General features: G+C 39.6%; 1 protein-coding gene across 1 annotated transcript in view; it reads right to left on the bottom strand.

Moving 5' to 3' along the window:
- Positions 1 to 16,316, bottom strand: part of rerg (RAS-like, estrogen-regulated, growth inhibitor) — a 75,725-nt gene that overhangs the window by 28,749 nt on the left and 30,660 nt on the right. The window contains exon 3 of the mRNA XM_020510973.2: positions 3,091 to 3,147. Within this exon, the coding sequence (XP_020366562.1) occupies positions 3,091 to 3,147 (57 nt within the window). The remainder of the gene's footprint in view (positions 1 to 3,090; positions 3,148 to 16,316) is intronic.

The raw sequence follows: 16,316 nt of genomic DNA, 5'->3' as shown, positions 1-16,316 counted from the left end.
CTTCTTCAGAAAAAATTTTTCTGAAGAAGGCTCTAGGCCCGAAACGTCAGCCTTCCTGATCCTCTGATGCTGCTTAGCCTGCTGTGTTCATGAAGGTCTAGCTTTGCTCCATTTCCAGTAGGAGCATCCATATATTGATAAGGAAAACTTTCTTGAGCACATTTGACAAATTCTTCACCATCCACACCTTTAACACTATGGTAGTCCCAGCTAACATTTAGAAAATTAAAAACCCCATTATTACAACCTCATTATGATTACATATATCTGAGATCACCCTACATATATGTTTTTCAATTTCTTTCTTACTATTGGAGGGCCTTTGTACAGTCACAAAGTGATCTTTCCTTTCTTATTTGTAATTTCTTCAATAATTTAATTTCATAGTTCATTGTTGCCTTTCTGATCGTTTTTCTTTACTTTTCTCCTAGTTATTTCATATTCTCCTCTGTCATGCTCTATCCTACTGTCAATGTGACATGTACTACATCCATTTCCTTTCCTTCAATGTGTGTTATGTCTTTATGTATATCCGTGGTATCTGTTAGTATTTAATTTGATTTCTTTAGAGCAAACTATTTTCCTAAATGGAATATATTTGATAATGTCTTTCATTGTTGTTTTATATCATTGTTTGCTAAAATCTTAGCCTATTTTATTATTACAAGTTCCAATCCCAAATCCTCAAAGTGATATTTTCACTAATCTATCACCTTTCATCTTCTCATGTCCTTTTCAACTGATAGTTTATAAGCGTACTATATTATGGTTACTGTTGCCTAAATATTCCCCATTTTTACTTCCCTCATCCATCCCAATTCATTCTGCGTTCTTAATCCTCTTTTGTCAGGCTCCTTAAATGCTGGGTTAGAAGTAATATTTTTACAGATTATTAAAACTGTATTTCTTCAGCCCCTTATTTATTTTGGCTGACCAATTAACTCTATGGTAATTGAAAATCCCCATGATTAATCTTCTATTATTTTTTATTAATTTCCTTAATTTATTTGGATATTTCTTCCTTCACCATTCAATAAACCATCCCTGCCAGTGTGATTGATCCTTTATCTTTTTTACACAAACTGTTCTTACTGCCATTGTTATCTTTAGTAAGTACTGAGCTGTATTCAGCTACTCTACCTCCCCTTTCTCTCTTCCTATTCTTTCTAAAACATGTTATAGCCTGCAAAGTTTAATTCCTAATCCTATTTGTTTTCCTCTGGCAGCCATATTTCTGTAGTCTCTATTACATCTATCTAATTCCTCACAATAAATGATTGCCTCCAGTTTCCCTGCTTTCACAGACAGTGTGTTCATTATTGTACAGACAAAGGTCAATTCATTTTTAACAACAGCTCCTCTCATTTTACTCATGTTCTTTATTTCCTGGCCATTTATTTCTTCCCTCAGGTTATTCCATTCTGTGCTTACTTATCCTGCAAAAATGAATGCCCTTTAATTCCTGGAAATGGATGTGTGTATATACCAAACATCTTAGACACATAGCAGAAAGACAACAACCTGCTCACTCTAGAAATTCTGGTCAACACAGCCCTCTGCGTTGGTGTGTCATTTATGTTAACAAAGAAATGACTCCTGCAAGCCTTGAAATGAAAAAAAAATGTTGACAGCCTGTGACAAAAGATAACTTATTCTGTCTTGAACCATTTTAGGACAGGATTAATACTGCTCAAATCAATGCATGTAGTTCTTTAAAACTCATGGGAGAGAGAGTCAGCCACAGTCTATCCATGTTATAGAGCTAGGCATCCAAATTCCTAAAACAAAAGGAGAATGTATCAGGTTGAATATTCTCAACGCTGTCAGTACAATTCACCAAAGAATGACACTAGGATAATTTCATGTCAAGCAGAACCAAAACCTGCCAAAATTAAGAGCCCATCAGACACTTAACTGGGCTTTCCCTGCAGATAGGATTGCAGAACCAAAAATCCTTACCGAAGAGAGCTGCTGCCAATTGAGGCTGGCATCAATCCAACGTCCTTCAGTGCCACGGGGAATGGTGGCTGCTCCAAGTAATGTATCCACCAAAGGCCTAAGATCAGCAATCAGCAGGCCATAGGTGAGTGAGGGCAGGATTGGAGGGCAGGGAGCAGGTGGCTGGCTTGGACAAGACGGGCAAGTGTTGGTGGGGCCCCTTCCATGTTAGTTTCTTGACCAGACACTGGGTTTGAAACATCTCCTGAAAGCAAACTCAGACAGGGCTTGATTATTGCCCTCGTGCATGATGACATCCCCATTGCTGCTAGTAGTCAATCCATGGTGATGGATACATGTGTAAATAGGCAAGCTCCCACCTGATTAAATGACTCCCCAACAAATTTGTTGTCAGGGTGACAGTAAAGTCTGTCTGTTGAGAGAGTGAGAGGGGATTCACGAGATGGGGTGTAGGAAAGTATCGTTTAAAAGGTTTGAAATGCAACCCGACCCCACATCCCACAGCTATCCCTAGGTCTTAACAGAGGTTGGGTGACCAACCTGCATTCCTGAGGCAAATCTACAATTCAGATTCATTAACAACATACATACCTTAAAATTTTAACAGCCATTCCTATTGAACAACCGCAGACCAGAATTCCCAATGTTCGAAACAGCTAGCTGCTGATGAGTGATGGTAAATGCCAATCGAGCCTCTCCAGCACTGCTCGAGGGTCAGGAAGAACAAGACTACATCCCCGTGGTTCTCCTTAGATAACTTTGCCCTGACCCATGCTTCTAACTGTGCGCATGCCTCCAAAAACGTACCCCCCCACAACCTCCAATCACTGCCTCCTCTCTACTCTGACCTCAGGATCTTCCACTCCTGGCATTACCCAGCAAGCTGCCTGGTGGCTGACTAGGAAACAGAGAATGAGCATTTTAAACATGCTCCAGCCATTTATTATTTGGGGGAGGGGCTCTCTGGCATCTTTTCCTCTCTCGGTTGTTTCAATACCCGAGCCGTCCACACATCAGGTACATCCTGTTCTGCACAGAACATTACGTCTATGCGAAATACCTCAGGAGCTCTTTTGCCATTATCTGTCTGTGTGAATTAATAGTGTTAATATTAATATCGACATCACTCACCCAGTGTGGGGTCATATTCCCAGATGAACCTCTTGGTCAGAAACCTGACTACGATAGCTGTAAATTATAAGAAAAGAATTAGTGCCTATTAAACATGATGATGTTACAAATAGAAATAGTGCGACCTTCCACACATTCACTAAGTAAGTATGCATGATAAGGACCTAGGACCTACAGTATTCATGAAACAGATTCCAACAGCCTTTTAAACAAATTGGCAGGGTTTCTGCTCCATTACATGAAATTTCAATCCATGCATTGCTTACTCTTTTCTATGAATAGTTCTTTAATATTTAGGGTAAGGTGCTTCTCAAATGCACTACCGGTGAGGCCATTTCAGATTTGATCTAGCACTTAAATTTGGCATGGCCCCTCAATAGGCTAGGAAATTGAAACACATTACTTCAGCAGAAAACACGAACCTGCTGGATCTTATTTCAATTTCCAGGTTCTTGGTGAGAGAATGTCAATGCACATACTTACTATGGATCACCAGAAATAGAAGTCATCCTTTCAAAGAATAATGGACAAGTGTCAACTTATCCATTAACGAATAATTCTCTCAAAGTTATTGCAAGGAAGTGCAGAATTAAAACAGGTGATTCCTGTGTTGCTGTTTCAATAGCAAATCGTTCTTTACTGAGAAATCTAGCCATTTTCCAGTCCACCGTTACTACGGAGGGGGTACCTGTGGTCCAGCATAGCTCCCGTAACAATCCAGGATATTCGTCAAAACAATGAATTCAATGGTTTATTTCCTAAGTGCGTCTTGCTAATAATTCTGGCTCATGAGTTTTAACAGTTTTGTGGGAAGTTACTATTCTGTTTACAGTTAAATGGAAAGAATTTGTTAGTAAAATAAAATAAAAATTACCAGCACCACATTCACAAAGAAGAATATGCTCTTTATTTAAATGTATTGCAATAACAGTTCATCATTGCTTTGACAGAAACATGGTAATACATGAACAGGACAAGGCTATTCATCCATCCTGTCCTTCCAAACCTCATAAATGGTTGTTTTTTTTCCAAACCATTAGACAAAATCATTTGTCTTCCAATTCCTATTTATTGATAAGGTTTTACTGAATGCTTTGCAGAAAACCAGTGGGACATGGAGCTTCTCAAAGCTCTTACATCTTTCCTTTATATCATGGGTGATTTGTGCCTCAGCTCCATTTACACATCTTTGCTCTGTACCCAGCGATACTCTTACCCAAGAAAAACCTGTTGACTGAAGTTCTGAAAATTTAAATTAGCTCAAAATCTCCAGAAATTTCTTTCTGGGGAATAGGTTCCAAAATTTCGTTACACTGTGTATGAAACAGTGACACCTGATTTAAATGTCTTCGATCTAATGTTAATATTATCCCTTCTCGTTCAGGGTTCCCCTAGCAGACAGAAAAACTCTGCATCAAATCTACCCGAATTCCTTCATTGTCCAAAATACCTCAGTTGCATCAGCTTTTGACATTTCTTCATAAATTTCAAACCAAGTCCTCAAAATGCAAGCCTTTAAATGCCGGTATTGTTTAGGAGAGTCTGTGGCGCATTCTTCCTATGTCTACATTTCCTGAGGTCGTGCCCATACCTGTAAAAGTTACGCCTGTTATTCTCGACCAAGTCCTTGTACAACTAAAAGCACCACCTTTTCGTTTTTGAATTGTAATCCCTTCGCGATTAAATCTGATACATTGTTCTCCTTATTCTTCAGTTCTCTATCTGAAGCCAGTTCTGACCCACTGTATTTTCTTGACCGTCAAGTCCTAGAGAGGGATTTGAACCTACAGCTTCGGACTCAGAGGCAGGGACGCTACCCACTCTGCCACAAGATCTCCAACATACCATGTGTTTTCTTAGGAACATTTTGTACCTTTTCTACTTGGTGAAATTCTTGGTCCCAAAGAGCAGTGCAGGCTGATTATTGAATATGCTGGAGGCTGAGTTAGACAGATATTTGATGAACAAGGCAGTCAAAAGTTTACAAAGTCACCACTTACGGTGCCATCTTAGGTACAAAAGGTACCTTCAGGACCTTAGGAATAAATTAGAAAAATAAAGAAATAAAAAGTTCAGCATTACTGTCCTTTGCACCATCTTTAGTACAAAGGTACCCAGGTACAGAATCTTAGGAACAAACTAGAAAAATAAAGAGACAAGAAGTTCAGTCTTATGGTCCTTCAGAGAGACAGTGCCAGGCCTCACCTCCCAACCACACCAGGCCTCGCTGCCAGACCGCAAGAGTTGGCCAGTACTTGAAGAAGGAAGTAGATAGAGTACCTTTCATCACCCTCCACTCAGAGCTACAGAGAATAGGAGCCAAAGAACGTCAAGAAATTGCTGGATAGACGGTAAGATAAATGAATAAAGTGAATCCATTCTGCCCTACTGTCACTGCTGCACTGATACATGGGAATTTATTTGCAGCGGTAAAAGTATTCATAGTCATAGCTGCCCTTGATCCAAGTTACTAAATGCTGTCATCACCTCAGTAAAGATCCTTAAAAACATCTACAAGTCATGTCCTGCCATTGCAGAAATTACCATAAGTTTGCTTCCAACTTAGCATGGCTCTTATTCATGCTGTTACAGTAGTCTCTTGCGTAGGGCCTTCTCAAATGTCTTCAGGAAGTTCATAAAGACAATATAATTAACATTCCATTGTACACCACAGGGTACGTTAGAGATTACTTCAAAAATTTCAGTTAGCTTAGTCAGATATTTACCCTTCATAAATCTATTTTAACTCATTTTGTTCAGCCTGTACCATCAGTTACTTTGGGTCTTGGACAATAGATACCAGTAATCTCCATGCAATTCATGTTAAATTGATAGGTCTGTAAAAACTTAATTTCTTTTTCACTTCCTTCTTGAATAACACAAGTGACACTTGCAATTTTCCAAGCCAAAGGCACAATTCCTAGATTTAGGGAGCTTTGAAAAATTATGACTAACACATCAGCTATTTCACCATTTTTTTAAAAAATAACATCCTGGGGTAGAAAAAATTAGTTTTGCTCAAAACTTTGATATGCTTTTCTGATCTACCTTTTCTGCTAATAATCCATTCTACAATTCTATTCACTTATTTAAAAAATTACCTTTGTTTCTTTTGAATACTTAACTTTGAAATTTATCGCCAACTCCTTGAAACCCTTGCACGAAAGAAGAAATTTCCCCGGGCTAATATTTCCACATTTTTCTTTTCACGATAACAAAGTCCCAGGATAAACAATATATTTTTAATTAACCTTTGCTGCAATGAGGCCAAACTGAACACAGTGTTCCAGAGGCAGTTTGACAGTACAGCAGTTAGAGGCACCAGGTTTTTTAACCAAAGTTTTTAAGATTAATATTTTCTTTATCACTGACATTTTCTAAGCGATGTCATCTGTCTTCCATTTTTGGTGTTTTAACAACTCCTTCACAGAACCAATGTGATTTTCTGGAGTGACTCAACCATTATGTTTTCAATAAGGTTAGAATTTGCCAACAGATTTAGAAAAGGTTTGAAATATTTTTGACATAAATTACTGCATCAATCTACTTGGAATCAAGCTATGGAAACCAGCAAATTACTGCACTAACGTTCCTTAAAGCAGACATTTGTTGATAAATTTTGTGTGTTTTAGTATAAGCCAGATGTAAGAAAGTTTCATGAAAGAAAGCCTACATGTAAACAAACAGTCTCAACTGAGTTTCAATCTTAATTCAGAATTAGATTTATCGGATCAGTAAAGAAACAACTATTACTTGCTTTGAATAAAACACAAGCCATTGAGAAGGGGAATTAATTTTTAAAGTTTGTTGATTGTTCAATTCTTTAATCGTTTAAACTTCGGTGGCCTCCCTTCTTTGAGAGCACAGTGGGTCCATGTGACTTTCACTGGCCACTGTCGAGTAGTGAAGATGTAGAGGCTCATATTTAACATTTCATAAACATTTTCCAGTAGTTAGTTCCTGCTGTTGATATACCAAGTGGACACAATTCCTCAAAAGTGACATAAACTACTCACAAAGGTCAATGGAGTTTTATGAATTACTGAGACAGAGTACAACAGTAGAAAGCTATTGATGAACTAATATTTAACATCAGTGACAGCACTGTCAGAGAAATGATGCATAGTTTTGCGTAAGCCTTAAAGAAAGGATACTAAAGCCATAAGGAATGCACAACATAGATTCACTAAGATACTTGTAAAGACTTGAGATGGTGCAACTAAATCTGTTGGAGTAATGAAGGCCAATAGCAGATTTAATAGTGAAATATAAAGTTATTCTGTTTGGAGTGTCAGCATTAAGAAATTATAAATTTAAAATTATGCCAAATGATTGACAATACAAGGTACCTTAGCAACCTAGGAACTTAATAAAGAAATTTATTTCAACACAGGACTGTTGAAGCAGGGAAAGTTTGTAACCAAAGGTTGTTGATGCAGGGCAAATTTTACTTTAATTGAAAATTTGGTAAGTGCTTAAAGCACAGGAAGATGCAAGACTATTACAAAAGAGCAACGCAGTGGACTTAATGTTTATTACTCCAACAAAGAGACAGCTTGGACATAGTTGACACCCAGATCTCCTTCAGTCTTCTAATCAGCAAAAGTGCAAGAAAATCTGCTAAGAAAATTAAAGTTTCCAGGTTCTTGAATCAGTTTCAAGGTAAAGAGTATTATTTAGATTTGACCTGCATCCTAGGAGAAATAAATCAGAATTTAAAATTAGCAGTATTATGAACTTATGTCAAATGTTTATTGAAAATCACATCTTTGGAATTGCATTTATCTGCAATATCATAAAAGAATTGGTTAAAAGCACAGAATCCTGCTAAATTGTACATTGTCTATTTTTTTTAAAATTCTCTCATGGGATACGGGCATTGCTGGTTGGGCCAGCATTCATTGCCAATCCCCAGTTTCCGTTGAGAAGGTGGTGCTGAGCTGCCTTAAACCACTACAGTCTACGTGCTGTGGGTTAACCCACAATGCCATTGTGTGTGTGTGTGTGTGTGTGTGTGTGTGTGGGGGGGGGGGGGGAGGGGGAGGTGGGAATTCCAGGATTTTGACCCAGCAACCATGAAGGAATGGTGAACTATTTCCAAGTCAGGATGGTGAGTGGCTTGGAGGGGAACTTGTAGGGGGTGGTGTTCCCATATTTGGCTGCCCTTGTCTTTCTGGATGGAAGTGGTCGTGGGTTTAGAAGGTGCTGGCTAAGGATCTTGGGTAAATATCTGCAGTGCATAGTACATGCTGCTGTTACTGAATGTCAGTGGTACAGTACTGAATGTCAGTGGTACAGTACTGAATGCATGTTGGTGTGCTGCCAGTCAAGCAGGCTGTTTTGTCCTGGATGGTGTCAAGCTTCTCAAGTGTTGTTTGAGCAGCACTCATCCAGGCAAATGGAGAGTGTTCCAACACACTCCTGAGTTGTGCTTTGTAGATGGTGGTCGAGCTTTGGGGAGTCAAGAGTTGAGTTACTCGCCATAGTATTCCTAGCCTCTGACTTGCTCTTGTAGCCACTGTGTTTATGTAGTGATTCAAGTTGAGTTTCTGGTCAATGATAACCCCAACGATGTTGCAGTGGGGGATTCAGTGATGGTAACACCGTTGAATGTCAAGGGGCAGTGGTTAGATTGTCTCTTATTGGAGATGGTCATTGCCTGGCATTTGTGTGGCGTGAATGTTACTCACAATTTATCAGTGCAAACCTGGATATTGTTGCATTTGAACATGGGCTGATTCAGCATCAGAGGAGTCACAGATGGTGCTGAACATTGTGCAATCATCAGCAAACATCCCCACTTCTGACCTTATGATGGAGGGAAGGTCATTAATGAAGCAGCTGAAGATGCTTGTGCCTAGGACACTACCCTGAGGAACTCCTGCAGAGATGTCCTGAAGCTGAGATGACTGGCCTACAATAACCATGACCATCTTCCTATGTGCCAGGTATGATTCCAAACAGCAGAGCGTTTGCCCCCAAAACCCATTGATTCCAGTTTTGCCAGGGGTCCTTGATGCCACACTCGGTTGAATGCAATTTTGATGTCAAGGGCTGTCACCCTCACCTCACCTCTGGAATTCAGCTCTTTTGTCCATGTTTGAACCAAGGCTGTAAAGAGGTCAGGAGGTGAGTGACCCTGTTGGAACCCAAACTGGGCATCACTGAGCAAGTGCTACTCAATAGTAATGATGACGACACCTTCCATCACTTTACTGATGATCGAGAGTAGACTGATGGGGCAGAAACTGGCCGGGTTGGATTGGTCCTGCTTTGTGTGTGCAGGACACACTTGGGCAACTTCCACATTATCAGGTAGATGCCTGTGTTGTAACTGTACTGGAAGAGCTTGGCTAGGGGAGCAGCAAGTTTTGGAGCACAAGTCTTCAGTACAATTGCAGGAATGTTGTCAAGACCCATAGCCTTTGTAGTATCCAGTGCCTCTAACCATTTCTTGATATCACATGGAGTGAACTGAATTGACTGAAGACTGCTATCTATAATGCAGGAGACCACTGGAGGAGGTTCAGATGGGTCATCCACTCGGCACTTCTGGCTGAAGATTGCTGCGAATGCTTCACCCTTATCCTTTGTACTAGGTGTGCTGGGCTTTTCCATCTTTGAGGATGGAGATGTTTGTAGGACCTCCCCTTCCAGAGAGTTGTTTAATTGTTCACCACCATTCACAACTAGATGTGGCAGGACTATGGAGATTAGATCTGATCCATTGTTTGTGGAATCGTTTAGCTCTGTATGTCTATCACTTGCTGCTTATCCAATTTGGCATGCAAGTAGTCCTATTTGGTAGCTTCACCAGACTGACATTTCATTTTCAGGTACGCCTGGTGCTGCTCCTAGCATGACCTCCTGCACCCTCCATTGAACCAGGATTGATCCCCTGGCTTGACGGTAATGGTTGGGGGGGGGGGGGGGGGGGGGGAGGATGTGACGGGCCATGAAGTTACAGATTATGCAGTACAATTTTGCTGCTGTTGATGACCCAGAGCCTCATGGTCTTGAATTGCTAGTTCTGTTCAAAGTCTATCCCATTTAGCATGGCAATAGTGCCACACAACATGATGGAGGGTATTCTCAATATGAAGCGGGACTTTGAATCTACAAGGACTATGCAGTGGTCACTCTTACTGATACTGTCATGACCAGATACATCTGCAGCTGACAGATTGAGAAGAATGAGATAAAGTATGTTTTTCCTTCTTCGTGGTTCCCTGACCACCTGCTGAAGACCCAGTCTAGCAGCTATGCCATTCAGAACCCGACCAGCTCAATCATCTGAAGCTGTTAATTGGCTGAAAGTAAATTTGTGCACATTACAATCCCCTTTCTATCACAAAGTGCATGCAATTTGCCATCACTAATGTCCCTGGAGATGCTGAGAGGCTGATTCCCTTACCTGAAGAGTTTGGAGCTACAGGTGCTAATCTCAGGATGAGGAGTGGCCAATCTGAACTGAGGGGAGGTAAAATTGCTTCATTTCCAAATTCACTTTAAAAATCTCAACCCTACAGATCTAAGGCCCATCAGTTATTGAGTGTATTCATGACAAAAATCAGTAGATTTTAAGGTAAGGGAATCAAGGAATGAGAGGATAAGATGGGAAAACAGTATTCAGGTGCACCAGCTATGACTTTCTTGACCAGTCAAACTGGCTCAAGGGGTTATAAAGACAACACATGCTCCCATTTTATTATTTTTTTACTTCCTACAAAATCTGATGGTATGCTATAAACACAGAGAATAAAGTTTACTTTCTTGACTATATTACCACCAGCAATAATAACCAACATTCTCCTATAAAACAAGTTCTATCTCATGTTATTTTATACTGTACACAAAATAACACCATTACAATAGCACAAAAGGAGTTTCATATCAACAGGTTAACTTGTCCATTACATATAGTGTACGGGGACTTCACAAAATAAGTAAAATAGATGAAGAAAATCTGATTACGAGTTCTAAGAAATACTCGAGAGTTATTGATATCAAGGTGACAAACTGTAGGAAAATAGTATTTGGAAAGCCAAAGGAAAATATGACAGTTTTGTTATGTTCATCATCTTCCAGTAACTATTCTCTAATCCAAATGCAGCTAAACCAAAGTTTGAATTAAACTTTTCTGTTTTGTTGTATAGCTGTCCGACTCATTGCCAGAAAAGGAAAATATTTGGCTTATATCTTTCAGTACTCCTACGTTAGGAGAGATTTGGCATAAAAATGTATTTTTATGCTGTAGTAATTAGCAATGTCCTAAATATTTTCTAGGTCTGTAGGGATTCTTACTGGATACATATATTTAATAAAACTAAAAGGACAATGACAAAGTATTTATGATCACATGACATCACTGTTCAAAATTAGACTGACTCCAATGTATTTGGCCTCACTCTAGCAAAGTCCTGTGAGGTGTCCCTCACTTACTGGTTCTTGACTGGAACGTAGGCTACAAATGATCTGTCTTTAATGTGGACTTAATGTCCCACAAGGAAAAAGTCAAACTGTCTCTGCCAATTGTGAAAATCCTTGCAACACAAAAGATGGAAAAAACATAGCATAGATTTGAGACAAGCAACAGGAAGAAGAAAATGTAATGAAACATTATGAACAGTGTGACTGGAACAGAACGTAACATATCCAATTATTTAATGGGGCTGTCAATACTGGCCTTCATCGTGAGTGGATGTTCCTACTGTCTATTTTGTTATAAATATAGAAAAGCACACCATAAATTTAAAGTTGAAAAAGGCCATTGAAATTCATAGATTGTACTTTCTCAAGCAATCCTAATTCTATAGTCACACGTGCAGATTATTCCAAACACAGATCACCAATTTAAATTTCCATCCCTTATTGCTATGGACCTCTGATTTTTTTTTAAGTGATATTTTGGGTACACTTATCTATCTTGTTGAATACTTTATCTACCTGGGAGCAATGTTTACTGCCACTCCTTATATTCTTCTTTCAAGAGCTTAATCTAAACCAGTCATCCCTTAGATCTTATCCGTTTTATGATTGGGATCATTCTTGTTGCTTTATCCACGACCCCTCTAATCCATGAAGATTTGTTTTGAAGCATACAAACTGATTGCACAGAAGTTATAGAATGGCAAGTGTTAAGTCTTATGACAGCTTTTTTAGACTCTGGTTAAGTAATGCATAACTTTCCAAATGCTTTGTGACACCGTCTAATAAAGCAATGCCTTAATTTTTTGCCAGCTAGATGGAAATAGGCAGAGAAACAACTGGAATACTGCCCAAAATCAAACATTCCCAAATTAATTTTGCAGGTGTTCTTGATGTTCTTGATCATCACAACGGGAAAAATCTTAAGTCTTGCTCAGACGTCTGACAGCAAGTTCACACGTTTGCAACATTCTTGCTTCACAGAAAGGGTGAATAATTCCATGGCATTGGCAACACGGAGTGAGTGCATCTCTGAAATGTACAGATGCTCAAACCATAGTTAATGGGGGGAAAGCTAAGAAAATCACAGATTGTACTTTTTATAATTCATTCAGGTGATGTGGGTGTCATTGTCTGGGCCAGCATTTATTGCGAGATGCTTAATTGTTCATCACCGTTCACTACTGGATGTGTCAGGACTGCGGAGCTCAGATCTGATCCATTGTTTGCGAAACCACTTAGCTTTGTATATCAATTGCTACTTGTGCTGTTTTGCATGCAGCTAGTTCAATATTGTAGCTTCACCAGTTGTCACCTCATTTTTAAGTACGCCTGGTTCTACTCCCAACATGCCCTCCTTCGCTCTTCATTGAGCCAGGGTTGATCCCTGGTTTGATGGCAATAGAGTGAAGGATATGCCAGGGAATGAGAATTGCGTTGATGTTCAATTCTGCTGTTGCTGATGGTCCACTCTACCTCATGGATGCCCAATCTTGAATTGCAACATGTGTTCAAGATCGATCCCAAATACCACAGTGATAGTGCCACACAATATTATGAAAGACATCTTCAATGTGAAAACAGGACTTGGCCTCCACAAGGATTGTGCAGTGGTCACTCCTGCTGATACTTCATGGACAGATGTCTCTGCATTCGGAAAATTGGTAAGGACAAAGTCAAGTATGTTTTTTCCTCTTGTCGGCTCCTTCACCACCTGCTGTAAACCAGTCCAGCAGCAGTATCCATTAGGACTTGACCAATGCAGTCAGTCATTGTGTTGCTGAGCCAAACTTCTTGATGGATATTGAAATCCTCCACCCAGAGTACATTTACACTCTTGCCACCCTCAGTCCTTTCTCCAACTATGTTTAACTTGTATGATTCATCAGACATGGCCGTATATGAAAATCAGCAGGAGGTTTCCTTGTCCACGTTTGGTCTGATGAGATGAGACTTCATGGGATCTGGAATCAGTGTTGTGGAATCCCAGGGCACTTCCCTCCCAAATGCTGCCACCCCTGTTGGATCTGTCCTGCTGGTGGGACAAGATATGATCAGGAATGGTGCTGTCTGGAATGTTGCCTTTAAGTTACAATTCTTTAAATCAAGCTGTTGAGTAGCCTATGGGACACCTTGCCCAATTTTTAGAGCTAACCCCCAGATGATAGCATGGTGGACTTTACAATGCCAACAAGGCTGAGTTTTCCACTGTCATTTCTGGCGTCTACTTCAATGCCAGGTTATCAGTCTGGCTTCATTCCTTTCCAGTGATTGATATAATTGTGTAGCTTGCTACGTTATTTCAGAGAGCAGTTAAGAATCCATAACATTGCTGTAGGTCTGCAGTCACACAGACCAAACTGGGTAAAGAAGGCAGGAAATACTTGCTTCACTAAAGGACATGTGTGAACAAGACAGGTTTTTACAATAATTAGCTCATCATTAGCCTTTTAATTCCAGATTTTGTGGGCTCTAAGCCAGGTGCCCAGTGTACTGCCTGGGTCGCTAGATTAGTCGTCCACTGACAATACTGCCATGCCATCACCTCCCCACAGCATCCATAGATGGAAGACTATTGCCCACTAGGAGTGGCAACTGACCAAACATCCCTGACAAGGCAAGACTCCAGTTATCTGCTTCAAATGTCAAATGTCAAGAGTGGAATGATATAGTTATCTGCTCCTGTGTGAAATTCTCATGATTAGCTCCTGACAGTTAACTAAGAATTTGATATTCTATATAGTTTTGCCAATTATTTACTACCCCTGAACTGGAGATTCTTCCAATTTTGTCATCCTGTGGAGTAGCCAAGCCACAAAGACCACTGCTGACCCCAATCACCAGACTATGATGACTTTTGCAAAGAAAACAGAGAAAGGAGGGACAGGACAGTTGCAACTGATGTCAAATGCTGTGATTAAAAAATAGCCACAAGTCTCTGCAGGCATGAATGTGCAGTGCTAAATGACAAGTTAGGCTCCACCAAGGCCATATAGTCAACACTCAACCTGAAGACTAAATAAGAATGTTACCACTTGGGTAAAATACCAGGAATGTTCCCTTGGAACTCTAACTCTGTGAAGATTATGCTTTGTGAAGCAAAAGTAGGGAGAAAACAAGCAAGTAAACAATTTGTGTTCATATCAAGAAGATAGCCAGCCTTGAATGAACCATTAGAATCAGTACAAAAATATATCTCTGTGATGGAGTATGCTTAAACAGGGACAGGTCATTTCAAACAGAACAATGCGCTACTGGGGTTATGGCTCTGTTACACTTGGTGAAGCCGTGGATGAGTTCCAAAGCCTTTGTTCAAATATGCTCAAAATAAAGTCGTGAAAACAGGACTGGATTATAAAGCAGCAAGATGAGATAAAACATGTAAAATGCATTGCTGTTATCTTTCAAAGAACCATGAGATATAACTTCGTGCTACCTAGAATTAATGTTCAATAGAAGATAAACAATTTTAATTTATCAGTATTATCATGAATGTATCAAAAGGTGGGAGCAAGACATGAACATGAATGTACAAAACACTCAAAAGCTACTGTACTGACAGCATTTTGTTCAATTATTGCTTTTACCCAAATATGTAAAGAAAAGCTTCCAAAAAGATTCCTGCAGCAGGCTTAAGCATCGCCCAGTACAAATTCATGACATGATGGAGAGGAGTAATGCTGGGATCCAGATACTAGTATCACTTTCAAAAGGATAGAAGTTTTAGTCAAGAACTGTACCAATGTGGAGCCTGTATGCATCAATGCTATGCACATAGAGATGCCTAAGGGATGCAATAAAATAGATGACAATAATATTGATTATGAATCATGAGCACCAGGGCAGCAGTTTGGCTGAACTCTGCATCACTTCTTTAAATACAATTAATCACCCATTTTCTCCACTGACTTTGTCTTCCGTTATAATTAGTTTTATTACCATAATTGTGGATTCTGATTTCTTGTACAGCCACATGCAATTACTGAAGAAGCATGTAGATTTGGAACAAGCTACAGATAATGATAGCTCCGATGCTGAATCCCCAAATTATTGACTTTTGGTCACTCATTCATCCATTTACCACATCACATTGATTACTGTTTGTTTTAACTCACAAAGAAGCTGCTTAATTAAAGACAACTGGAACAGTACCATGCACAGCAGGATATTAATCCAAAATACATCAAGGGAAAAATGTGGTTTTGATAGATTATTGTGCATCGAGGAAACTGGGAGCACTGGTCTCAGGTGTGGAAACATGTTCATCTCCATAGTTTTTGAAACACGTCATTGTGCAAAACACTGCCATCATAAATAAGCATGAGTCACAAAATCTATATTTATCAGGCAGCTTCATTCAGAAAAAAGGTATCTTGCAGCTGCTAAAACAGAGCCCTCGCAAAGGACTGGTGCCTTCAGTCAAATTAACATTCTTCATTCAACCACAATGCAACAGTACATGCGCTTGACAGAGGCAAAATTTCTCTCAGCATTGCAAAACATGCTTTGCTGCAGAATTTCTTCTAAAACAGCTTTCCCATTGCTAACATGGCTCAGCAAAGGGAAGGTGTTTTATTCATGTACTATACATTCAGATCTTATTGGAGATGCCATTACCATTTGGCCCACGATATGGGTTATCTGTAAATTTCTCCTTGTTTAATTGTTTTTTGTTTTTTTTTGTGTGAATGTTTTTTGCTATTAAAGAGGAAGACAACCTGGGAAGGAATATCTACCGTTGATTCAGTGTTAAAAATAAGCATGGTAAGATGAGTCACTATCAAGTCAGACACACAGGA

Source organism: Rhincodon typus, chromosome 22 (genome assembly GCF_021869965.1).
Source record: "Rhincodon typus isolate 14 chromosome 22, sRhiTyp1.1, whole genome shotgun sequence".
NCBI classification, from domain to species: domain Eukaryota; kingdom Metazoa; phylum Chordata; class Chondrichthyes; order Orectolobiformes; family Rhincodontidae; genus Rhincodon; species Rhincodon typus.
The sequence above is the reverse complement of the archived record's forward strand: the minus strand, read 5'-3'. Positions and strand labels throughout refer to the sequence as shown.